Source organism: Miscanthus floridulus, unplaced genomic scaffold (assembly GCF_019320115.1).
Source record: "Miscanthus floridulus cultivar M001 unplaced genomic scaffold, ASM1932011v1 os_999_1_2, whole genome shotgun sequence".
Taxonomy (NCBI): domain Eukaryota; kingdom Viridiplantae; phylum Streptophyta; class Magnoliopsida; order Poales; family Poaceae; genus Miscanthus; species Miscanthus floridulus.
The window spans coordinates 1-12,161 of record NW_027098572.1 but is presented as its reverse complement, the minus strand read 5'-3'; the positions used below and the strand labels follow the sequence as shown (position 1 = coordinate 12,161).

Below are 12,161 nucleotides of genomic sequence, written 5' to 3'. Positions count from 1 at the left end.
TGCCAAAGTAGCCCCAAAGGGAATTCTTTCCGTGCACAATGCCGCCCTCTCCCCGCCAGGTCTGTAACCCCATCGGGGAGGAATTTCCATACACCATTTGGATGACATAAGGATATAAATCCCGGCCAATAAAAATACATTCAAACAATTAGGAAAAAGTCACAGATTTCATAAAAACTATTGTCGAGTAAAAATTCAGCACAATTACATAAAAACTATTAATTCGTCACAACATTCTGTAGCTTATTAGTTACAAACAGAACAAATGGATATAGAAAAATAAATAGGATCTATCTCGGCATTTTTGTCTAGGCACAAATCCAGTACATTTATCCAACTACATAACCAGCAAAGATACGATCATAGTCTATAAATCCTTGCATTCAACACTTACAACAATCATCGGTAGCATGACTCAACGAAAGCCAAAACTTGCATGATTAGGCCTGCAATTACATGAAGAGAGAAGTCAACATCAGCAGCATACAAAATGGGTTACAGCAAAAAAAATATAAACCCCAAAATTATTTTGAATGAACACATAATGAAAAAGAACTACAGAAAAAGTAAGGTGTTGTCCCTTTTATGGAGTATCAGTATCAGGCAAACAAGAATAAAGCATTTTCTTCTAACATTGGCAAAGAAATGAAAATAAGAAAGTTAAAAAAAAGAACCATGAAACCATCTTAGAGATAAGAGGTTTTACACAAAAAAACTGGGTACAAATTAAATCATTAAGCATGCAAACATAACAGTGAATGTCAACAACACAACCAAGAACAGGATTACAAGGGCAGGTGTTGCCAGGGCTGTAAAGCCCCCACCCCCACCCCCACCACACCCGCCACCCATGTTTCCCCTTTTTAGCCCTATATGCACAGAACCTTGATTGAAGCAGTATAACCATGATTAACATGTCAAAAAGTATGGTTTACATCTAATATCTCATTATTAAGCACCTTCCTTGTCCCATTCCAAGCTCTGCCCCTGAGAGTACAGTGGCACCAGATCAAATAAGAAAAGTTGCATGTAGAACAGAATGTTCAGTTCTAAGCAAATATGGATTGAAGCTAATTGTCCAATTAAATTGACATGTAAATAATCTGTCTCTAAAAATGAAGATAGAAAACAGACATCTACTAAAGTAAAGCCAGATGTGAAGAACCATACAGTTGTCTAAATAGATGAAAAAGTGCATCTCGTGCAACATGGAAGAGAGGAAGAGAAATTTTCCCTCAAATTATGTATATCTTGGTGAGTTATCCAAGCAATCCATTCCACTTGATGGTCTGGACTCTCGGGCATGGCATGTGGAAACTGAAAACGTAATGCAGCACCAAGCTACTGGAAATGATAACTCCAGTTCACATTGTTAACACTGTTTTTTTAGTCTTAGTACAAACACAGGATGCATTCGCATTGTTACCCACGGTCATCATACATTGCACGTGGACGTTCCCAGAACAGTGGAACGTGGCCATGTTCCCGTTCCAACGCTGCTAAGATATAGGCATGATGTTATATACAATATGTTTGTGCCCGTACCAAATGTGGAATCGCATTAATCACGGATCCAACCAGCTTTTCCTCCCCTACAACAAATCAACTCAGAAAGGCAAAATTAGTTGCTAAAACCAAAATGCAACAGAAATCCTTTTCTTAGGAAAATAGAATAATAGATATTATATAACTGCGTATATTTCTAATGGAAGAAAATAGAAAGAATGGTAACTAAAAGGGCAACATAGTATACTAAGCATGCTTCACATACATGAAGAGTGAAGTTGATCCTCGAGGAAAAATAATTTGATTTCACTGAATAAGGGTTCCTGCAGATAATTTGCCATCTAAAAGCACACTTCAGATACATTCCTTTGTAGTCAGTGTGGACCAATTTTTCTAGAGATAATTTTGTATCCTCCACCTCAAAAGAAAACTATATATATTGCCTAAGGATATCTTGGTTTGCAAGCAAGAAAGAGAGATAATTTTGGATGAATTATGTTAGAAATTTGATAAGTTAGCTGCTCCAGTCATCGAATCTTCAGGAACAAGACTGATTGGTTCTACAAACTAGGTGATTTATAGAATGACTGTCTGCGAATACATACTGACTAGTTCTAAAAGCTAATACTGATCAGGGCAAAACAGAACAGTCTCCATTTGCGAATGCTGATACAAGACTGACAAAAAGATGGGCATATTTGGTTGTTTCTAACATTTTGTTGCTGAAAAATCGAACCGTTTCCCACTGTACTCTGCTTGTCCAATATACTCTGCTTGTCCAACTGCTTAAGCCTGAAGCCCCATATGAAAATGCAGAAAATGTTTCATTGTTCCCGAGGAAATTGAATATCAGAATTCAATGTTCTGCGGTTTAAAGATCCAGCCTGACGGATTTTGATAGAACTGATTGTTCCAGTGTTGAAGCTGATCTGTTCATGAGTTCATCGATCTAAATATCATGATTTCATACATAAAACTGGTAAACACTTCAATCGGCCTTGAGCAAAACTGTTTCCTTTCAAGAAGACATGCGCGCGGACAACTACCGACCACACAGTACCGATTCCAAGAACTGAGCGGCAAATCTTGCACGGCAGAGTCAGAAAGTACTTACGCACCAGTGCAGCCTGCAGCAAGCACCAGGGCTGCCCCAGGCCGGCAGGGGCAGGGCCGCCGGCCGCGCCCGCTTCCCACTTCGCCGTCACGGCGTGTCTGCGTCAGTCCCTCACGGAGGAGACGAGCTCTGGGTCCCGCCGGGCGCCATGGAGAGGTCGCGCGGGTGGCGCTGCTTCGAGTTGGAGAAGGGTGCGGTGAGCTATTAAAAAAATATTGTAATTGGTGTGACCCACTCAAAAAAGTTCAACGAACTTCAACGCTACTGTTTTAACTTTTATTTACCCTCAATATCACTACCGTCATACTGAGATCTTACGATATTAAACTATACATGTGAAAAGTCAAAAATACCTTAAGTCTAAATATGTCATTAATTTTTTTAATATCTTAACGACTTTAAATGAAAAAACTCAAAACTAGAAAGTTATAGATCTCGTCGAGATCTATAATTTTCATATAAAAATTATCTTCATCTAATTCCATAAAAAAAGATATGATTTGATATAATCATTTAATACCGCAAAAAAGATATGATTTTTTTAAGATATATTAATCATATCAAATCATATCTTTTTTTACGAATTAGATGAAGATAATTTTTATATGAAAATTATAGATCTCGACGAGATCTACAACTTTCAAATTTTGAGTTTTTTCATTTAAAATCGTTAAGATGCTCAAAAAAAAAATTTAATAACATATTTAGATCTAAGAGTATTTTTTATTTTTTACACCTACATTTTGACACTGTTAAAACCTAATCTAACGATAGTGGTATAGAGGAAAAAAAATTAAAGCAATAGCGCTAAAGTCCGCGTAACTTTTTGAGAATTACGATCTTTTATAATGGCTCGGGAGGAATTCGCTCAAAATAGATCGCGTTTATTGGGCCTGATCTGTATCCAAAGGAGCCCTATAAGTATCCCGTGGTGCTGAACCGATAGCGCCGACCGCCGCCATGGCCGGCAAGTTCCCGTCGGACCACCTCACCGCTGCCCTCCTCCGGGAGACGGACCCGGCCGCCGCGCTCCGCCTCTTCCTTAACCCGCCGAACGCCACGCTTTCCGCCCCATTCCGCTACTCCCTCCGCTGCTACGACCTCATCATCTCCAAGCTTGCCGCCGCGCGCCTCTTCTCCGCCATGGAGTCCATCCTCTCCTGCCTCCCGCCCGCCGTCCCCTCCTCCGGTACTGGGCCTCGAGAGCACCTCCTCTGCCAAGTCATCTCCGCCTACGGCCGCGCCCGCCTCCCTGCCGCCGCGCGCCGCACCTTCGCTCACCCGGCCTTCCCCGAGCCCCGCACAGCCCATGCAGTCAACACCCTCCTCACCGCCCTGCTCGCCTGCCGCTCCCCCCTGCGCGACCTCCTTGCAGTCTGCCGCGACGCCGGTATCTCACCCAACGAGTGCACCTATAACATCCTCATGCGAGCGGCGGCAGCGGCGGGCTCCCTCGAGCACGTGCGCCACCTGTTCGACGAAATGCTGCTTATGGGAGTCTCGCCAACTGTCACCACGTTCGGCATCATGGTCGCTGCACTATGCGACGCTGACAAACTGGAACAAGCATTCGAGGTGAAGGAGGCCATGGTTAGGCGGTACAACGTGTCGCCGAATGCTTCTTTGTATGCCAGTCTCATCAAGGGGCTCTGCCAGAGACAGAAGGTAGATGCTGCAATGAGGCTCAAGGATGAGATGGCCGGGAACGCAGAACTTGTGCGAGTTTCAGCTGTTTATGGTACGCTTGTACGGGCATTGTTCCAGGTAGGGCGCAAAGATGAGGTAGTTGGATTGCTGAAGGAGATGAAAGAGAGGGAGATCGTGCCTCATAGGGTGGTGTTTCAATGCCATGATTGCCGGTTTGTGTGAGGATGAGAGAGATCCTGGTGCTGCATTGGCTGTGCTTGATGACATGCAGACGAAGCATGGGTGCAAGCCAGATGGGGTGAGCTATAGTACGTTGGTTGCGGGTCTGTGCAAGCTGGGCAAGTGGCGGGATGCGATTGAATTAGTCAAGGACATGCCAAGGCGGGGCTTCCCTCCAGATGTGGTGACCTACAGAATGCTCTTCGATGGGTTGTGTGCTGCTGGTGAGTTTCATGAGGCAAACAAGGTTTTGGGTGACATGACTGTCAAGGGTTTTGCACCAAGAATGGATGGCACAAGGAAGTTTGTTGAGGGGGTTGAGAAGGAAGGAGATGCATTGTTGCTGGAGTCGGTGTTGTGCAGACTGGCGAAGGTGAATGCTCTGGAGTCAGGTGGATGGGAGAAAGCTGTGGGTGGTGTGTTCAATGATCGTGGAAAGTTGAGGTTAGAGAAGCAGCTAGAGTCTATAAGGTTTACTTGATTAGATATCTTTGTGGATTTGATGCATAGTGATTAGTCCTAGACAAATTTTTTTTTGTTTAAAAATTGCTGCCTGATTCGAATTTGGATCACTGGCAATTTGGATCACTAGAAAATTCTTACTATAATTATATATTTGGTCATATGTGTATAACGCACGCAATATCCTTATACTTGTAGTTAAGGATTTTCTAGCATGCTTCTGGAGATTGTGTTCCCTTTGACCTTAACATGGTCATGTGCATCTAAATACTTGAATGGTACGAGTATATTGGTATTTATACTTGGACCTTTTTTTTGTGAAATTTGTTGGACGCCTGTCAGTCAATGGTTTATGCAGTGCATTTGTGTAGACTGTTTGATTAATGCCTCACTTTGTCGGAGCTAAAGACTTCTCGCAAGATCTGGCAAATTATGGCAGCCACAAAAAGCGATGAACAAATATGGCGCCACATGTCTGACAAATTTTTCTTAGCTCTGTACCCCACATTTCAGAGTCATTTTCATTCAAAAATTTGTCAGACATGTGGCGCCATATTTGTTCATCGCTTTTTATGGCTGCCATAATTTGCCAGACCTTGAAAATGACTCTCTGAAAAACACGACTATGGCACATCAAACACTTCATGTTCACATTTACCAACCAGGCATGTTTGATGTGCCAGTCGTGTTGTGAACCAAACACATGCTAAGAAATTATTTTACGCCTGACTTTGCTTGGTAAAATGTGAACATGAAGGAAACATGCCTGGTTTTAGATTTTTTTTTTTTACTGATACCGCAGTGTGCATGGGTGGATTATGCAGGGCTGGTGATGCAGATTTCTTCGAGGATCAACTTTTTAATTAGCAAGCACAGCTACTACTTTTTATTTGATTTGCTCTTGGCAGCACCATGGACAGGCAGTATGATTTTCTTTTAGAAACCAGATTTATATTGGTATTATAGTACTAATATAAAAGGAGCGATATACCGACACCACAAAATTGTCTTTCTATTTTGGAGGCCAGTAACACAAATATTTGTATACTGTGATTTCTTTTATATTTTAAAGAAGAATCATTTCGAGTGCCTGGTTACCGAGATCGCTGCCTAGCAGGCAAGCGAGCTAGACCGTGAACCAAAAGCTGTTAGTGTTGTGTAGACCATTTTGTTTTCTTAGAGATTCAGTAAAATTACAGGCGTCAAAACCTTAAATGTTATTATTCAGAGGTTGATTTGGACTACAATTTTTCCTCATCCAGTTCATTCATCTGAAATAAATAGATTTGCCATTACAGTTATCACAGTTCTTATCTCCCTCCATTGTTGTGTGCCTTAAGTTTAGCCGAAGCAATCATTCTGGTGGCATGATTTGGTCGCGAAGGCCTGCATAATTGTCATTGATCGAGGAAACACCGCTGCTTACACAAAACGTTAGCACACTTCAAATGCTAACACGCACCATGTGATGATTGGGTACTGTACAAGGGTAGAACAAGTACCTAGGGCTTGTTTGGCTCTCGAATAAGTTTGCCAGCGCCACGCCTAAACTAGGCAAAGTATGACACGCCAACGAAAAAGCAATGTGAAAAAAAAAATTAGTCCACATTTATTATGCCAAAGTTTAGTTAGAAATTGAGCCAATGCAACAATGCAAGTGGCACTGCTAAGAAAGCGTAGCAAGCGCACCTATAGTGAATCTTAACCTACCTCTAGGAAAACTGTGCGTGACATAGCAATCCACATGATGATGCCTGGGTTGTTCTTTTTTTTATGCCTGGGTTGTTCTTTGTTTAACGTATTAAATGATCCCTAGTTCGAAAACGTAGCTTATTTCAGTTTTGTCCTAAACCAAACATTTTGAATTTTAACCAGATTTATTTTAAAAAATACACCGATATCTACAACATCAAATTAGTTTCGTTAGATCCATCATGAAATACGTCTTGACAGTATATTTGTTTGAAACTGTATATTCTAAAATAATTGTCTATAAACTTAGTCAAAAAAGTTAGAGAAGTGGCACTTTAGAACAGAGGAAGTATAATAATAAAGTTAACTTATCATAATTCGTATGAACAGGACAAGCATCACGAATCAATAAGTCATTAATACAGGCTCATAACTGGACAATCATCACGAATCAATAAGTTATTAATATAGACCGCATAACAGTGGTCCATCAGAGTGTAACAGTAGATCATTAAGAATGTCACTGAAGAAACTTGACATATAACTGACCACATGGAATGTAAGGTGCTATACTGCTATATACTATATCTTAGTTGCCCATAAAGTTTTTTGTTGCTGAATGGTCAGTGTCGTAATGAAGTGATTATGAACTCAAGCTCCTCATAGTGGTTTTCTATACTACTTATGTTTGGTTAACTGACATTTTTCAGTTTCCGCTGTAAGGAATTAGCAAATGACAATATCAATTGAGGCTGAAAGAGACATCTAGTTGGGAAGGAAAGTATCTCAATTTTGTAGAATGGCATAAGGACATGGACAGGACCTTGGACAGGTAAGCTCCATGTTCCAACCATTTTGCAGGACATTTTACAAGCTGAAATTCCCTCTTCCAGCCTAAATATTGTCCTTTCATTGCAGTTACATTATCACCGTTATTTGAGTACCACACAAGTTTGTTCTATACTTACACACTGGAGGGCCTGCTGCACATAAACAGGACACATGTCTATCAAAATGTATAATTTAGAAACTATACTTGAAAAGATATACATGCGACTGGGTAAGGGGAGTTCCAGTTGAAAAAAAAAACATAACAAGGTCTTATACCTCCTGTAGACTCACTGGGTAAGGAGAATTCACACCTAAAATAATGGACGCTCGCTAAAATAAAAAATAATAAAATCCTCCCCAGTGATCATAAAGTTTCTCATTGCAACTTGACCCTCTTTCCCACTCTTGTCTATCCTTGTTTAGCATGGTTGAAGGACAAGCCAACATATTTGGTTCCTCAGATCGAGTTTGGGCGAAGCTGGCAAGCAGAAATTACTTGCTATTAAGGCAGAATCAAATTGGCATGGTCTGGCTGAACTTAGAGCTAGTTGTATCAATTGCTGTGTATAACCAGGTCTCAAGAATTGCAATACTCCCTCTTGCTAGCGTCACAACATCATTTGTTGTTGACGAGGATTTGCTGCCACCATTCTATATCAGTAATTAAGAAATGTCAGATGATGCATTTGATGGCAATAGAGGTCCCGATGGAACGTAACCCACATGCTACGAAGAGCATTCTCCCAGTACACTATTTTTACCTGGACGCTAGGGATTGGGCATTGACATTGTGTCGATGTCCTTGTCACAGTATTAGGTGGGTTAATTACATAGTCCTTTCAAACTGAGTGTAGCTTAGCTGGTTCGATTTCTTGTGGTCGAACCTATCCACTCGGGTTCAAGTCCTCGACTTAACTTGAGTGCTCCTATTTTCCTGGATTTTAGTTCGGAATTTAACGGTGTTATTAAGAATAGCGAAGGCTCCGGAGGTTTACTCAGATTAAAGTTAACATATATAAGATAAAGGCAAAAATATTTGAACTGAATGGGATCAATCCTTTTAATAACATGGATCAGTACATTATCAAATATGAAGGTACCTTCTTTATGATGCTTTTCTTGCTAACTGAATTCTTAATACAGCATAACCTTAATCAGGGACATATATTCTGATACATTAAAATCATTCTTCTTGAATAAGATATTACCAGTACCAGCATCAATCTTTGTTGGATAATGAATTGATCCATTGAATGATGATAATGCCTCACAGCCAGAGTTTAGGCCACGAGTTTTAGTAACCCAAGGAGATGCAATTTTGGGGCATTATCGCCTTTCTACTTCTACTATACAGATTTATGGAGGGCACCAATACTAAATCCAAGTCTAAATTTACCTGTATACCTCTACTGCCTTTTCAAAATCCATAAAATTTAAAGCATTAACATATCTTGGTTTCCTGAGTGTGGTCCATATTACATTCAGCTTTACTTCAGTTAGAATTATACAAAAAGCAGTAGCAGCAGATATAAATCTTTATGGAGTATTCCTCCTTTTTTTATTTTGGTAAAAGAAGGTGTTGGACAAAATTGAACTTTAAATTATATTGTTTTTGTCACGTTGCAGAAACCTGTAAATTCTGAACTCTGCAGCAATTTTCTACTACACTGCTACTAAGAAGGCCGGTGGACAGCCTGCAAATTTGCTTAGCTGTCTTGTGCAGTTGGATTAGGAGTTTTACCTCGTGTTAAGCCATGTTTTGCTTCCTCTTTTGAACTCCAGCATACACATTATGACATGCTGCAACCTCCATGAACAGTTTCTGTTACATGCAACTGCAATAAATGCAGATATAGGGATGCACTACAATTTGGATGGAAATTGTTTCCTCAGAAATCACTGGCAGAAATGCTGCTCTACAGGTACGTAAGTATGGCTATGATATCCTCACGTAACAACAGCACCCCAGCATGCTGCCCTCACTGCTTTTCATTACGTCATGGCAATTTATAGGTTGTTTCATGGCATTTATTTCAATTGTACTTTGCTATGACTGGATATGCAGATGCAGGTCTCTTTTGTTACAAGAGAGCAATGCAACAATAGTGCTTGCAAGAACTGATTTAAGAGTTTGTATTCCCTGATTTTGTGTGCTTAAAAATGGAATTATGTGGGCCTGTGCACAAGAAGGCCTGTCAATGTAGATTTAAGATCTAATACACCGAGTATATATTAACTATGCTCTTAATTTATTAGTTTATTGTGTTTTAAGTTCAGCAGTTTCAGGTCTTAATATATTCTTGAATTAATTGATATCCTTTCTCACATGATAGTATCATTCAGCATGTTACATTTATCAAAGTGTAGTATAAGTATGGAGCTAATATTTTATCTAGCTCTACTTCCTGAACTTGGCATGTTACAATCTTTAAAATTTCTATACAGATTATATAACCCATTTCAACTATATTCTTTTAGGTGCACTGCATATATTGAGTGGCCAAATTTTAACAATCAGTTGTGGTCTTAATCTATGTTACTGTTGTTGGTATGATACTGCACATTACTCATCATATCCTCTACCATTATGGCATACACTTCCTCATAATGTTGGATGTAAATGCATGTTTCTCTGCTAATGCCTAACAGTTCATAGTCCCCAGCCAATTCTCTTGAGTGCAGCCATCAAATTGTGAAATTGTACTTTGTCTATAGATCCTATAATATCGACACTGAAACAGATTATAACATCTTCCACATTTCTGCTTACTTCCAATAAGCTATAAGCATACTGTCATGTAGTAGCACACTAATTTTTTTTTTCTACACACAATAGTTTAGCATACATTTGAGATACAGTGGTGGGTATGTCTAATTTTAGGTAGCCATGTTACTAAATCACTGTTCAATTCAGTATTTCAGTTTGTATCTTTGTGAAAATGACAAGTGAATATACTCTGAGGACAATGAAAACCAGTACTGCTTTGTCAACTCAAATATCATAAATCTGTAGGAATCATAGCTCTGGTGAATAAATCTTACGATCCATAGAACAAGAAAGGAACTAATTTATTAAAAGATTATCTATCCCAACACAGGGATCCCAAGTTCCCAACCTTATCTCTTCACTCAACAAAAGAGTTGGCTCAAATAGAAAACTGCAACAACCAATCTCCATACACAGGCTGGGCCAAACAGGTGCAGACTTCAAACTGGCACAGCATTACCCCAGGTTTTTTCTAGTCATCATGTAATTAGATCCATATATCTCACATTCTTTGTTATGACACTAGAATTTTTTATGGAGAACAGCATTTTAGCAATCTGGGTAAAGTACTGGGCAATAACCAATAGGCATAAAACATTAATGTTGAATACTAGTGTATACCTCAAAATGGAAAGGCAAAAACGGCCAGCAAAGCGCAATTGACTTAGTTCATGTTTTTGCAAATATCAACACCGCAAGGTCAATGCTGTCACCCATAGAAACACAGCAACGACAAGTTCTTTGTTTTCTCTTGAAAGGAGAAATGCTACAATTCCATATGTTAAGGACGACGCTACTAGTTAATTCAGTAACTCCATACCTACTGGCCACCCTCCTCGGGGTGTTGACCTCCGGCGCCGGCATTCGGGGTAGCGGCCCCGCCGCTGCCGCCGGCCCCTTGGGCGGAGGCGCCGTGCTGGAGCTCGATGACGAGCCACCGGACGGCCTTGCTCATCTGCTCGAGGCGGACGGCGCTGATGGGCCTGATGCCGGGAGCGGCCACAGATCCGGCGGAGGCGGACCCCGTGGCCTCGTCGACGAGGCACTCGGAGCCGATGCGCTGGCGGATGGACTCGACGAGCTCCTCGGCGTGGTCGCAGGCGACGCGGAAGAGCTCCCAGCGCTGCTTGAAGGCCTCGAGCGCGGCGTCCGTGGCCGCCGTCTTCTTCTCGCCGCCCGACTGCGCGCGGGCCTCCACCACAGCCGCCGCCGCCGCCATGAAGTCGTCGTACGCCGCGCTCAGGTGGTCCACAGTCGCCTCCATCCCTCCCTCGCCCCCAGCTTCTGTCGATTCGGTTACACGACGACCCCGAAAGCAAGGTCGGAAATATGGACGAAAATGATAGGATAGGGACGCATATCACCGATATTATATTTATTTTTATATGTTTTTTTAATTTGAATATAAATAATGTTAACTATGTCGGATAGAATATGATTGGATATTGATATTATAAATATGCGATTTGAGTATTCGGATACAGATACGGTATCAGATGTTGAATATCTGGACTCGGATATAAACAGATCTCAACATCTCAAAAGGAATTCGGTTTCGAATACGTCAGAAAATAGTCTTATCGTTTTCATCCCTGGTCGGGAAAGCAGCGCAGCTTCCCCGCGATGTTATTGTCTCAGGTGAAAACACGAAATGGCCCAACCGAAATCAGGATGGGCCTTCCCGCATCTGGACCAGGGCTAGAATACTAGGGCATGGATTTTTTTTTTGGAATAATACTATTTAATATAAAATTGCATTAGTATAGAATAAATTCTATCTAAAAATTATAGAACGGGTGCAAGCCGGATTTGATGGGTTAACGAACTGTTCGGCTGCTCATTTTTTCAGCGTTGCAACTAATTCTTCTGCTTTTACAATAGTATTTTGCTCTCTACCTTACAGCTGTTGCAGCTGTGAATGAA

At 41.0% G+C, this 12,161-nt stretch overlaps 1 protein-coding gene and 1 pseudogene across 7 annotated transcripts; one reads left to right on the top strand and one right to left on the bottom strand.

Moving 5' to 3' along the window:
* Positions 1-212: 212 nt before the first annotated feature.
* On the bottom strand, positions 213-11,544 carry LOC136535505 (mediator of RNA polymerase II transcription subunit 32-like). Of its 7 annotated transcripts, none has more exons than XM_066527763.1 (2): positions 11,059-11,544; positions 213-446 (listed from the first exon to the last, which is right to left on the bottom strand). In XM_066527763.1, exon 1 carries the CDS (start codon positions 11,500-11,502, stop codon positions 11,059-11,061), a length of 444 nt encoding a protein of 147 aa, XP_066383860.1. In that variant the 5' UTR covers positions 11,503-11,544; the 3' UTR covers positions 213-446. The 7 variants fall into 7 exon arrangements, with proteins under 7 accessions (XP_066383860.1, XP_066383863.1, XP_066383861.1 ...); XM_066527766.1 differs by lacking the exon at positions 213-446 and adding an exon at positions 963-987; XM_066527764.1 differs by lacking the exon at positions 213-446 and adding an exon at positions 1,577-1,592.
* LOC136535504 (putative pentatricopeptide repeat-containing protein At1g53330) lies at positions 3,352-5,340 on the top strand (annotated as a pseudogene).
* Positions 11,545-12,161: the final 617 nt, after the last annotated feature.

What these genes read in the sequence shown, in the direction of transcription:
- LOC136535505 (XM_066527763.1), bottom strand. Translation starts at nt 11,502, where the DNA reads ATGGAGGCGACTGTGGACCACCTGAGCGCGGCGTACGACGACTTCATG.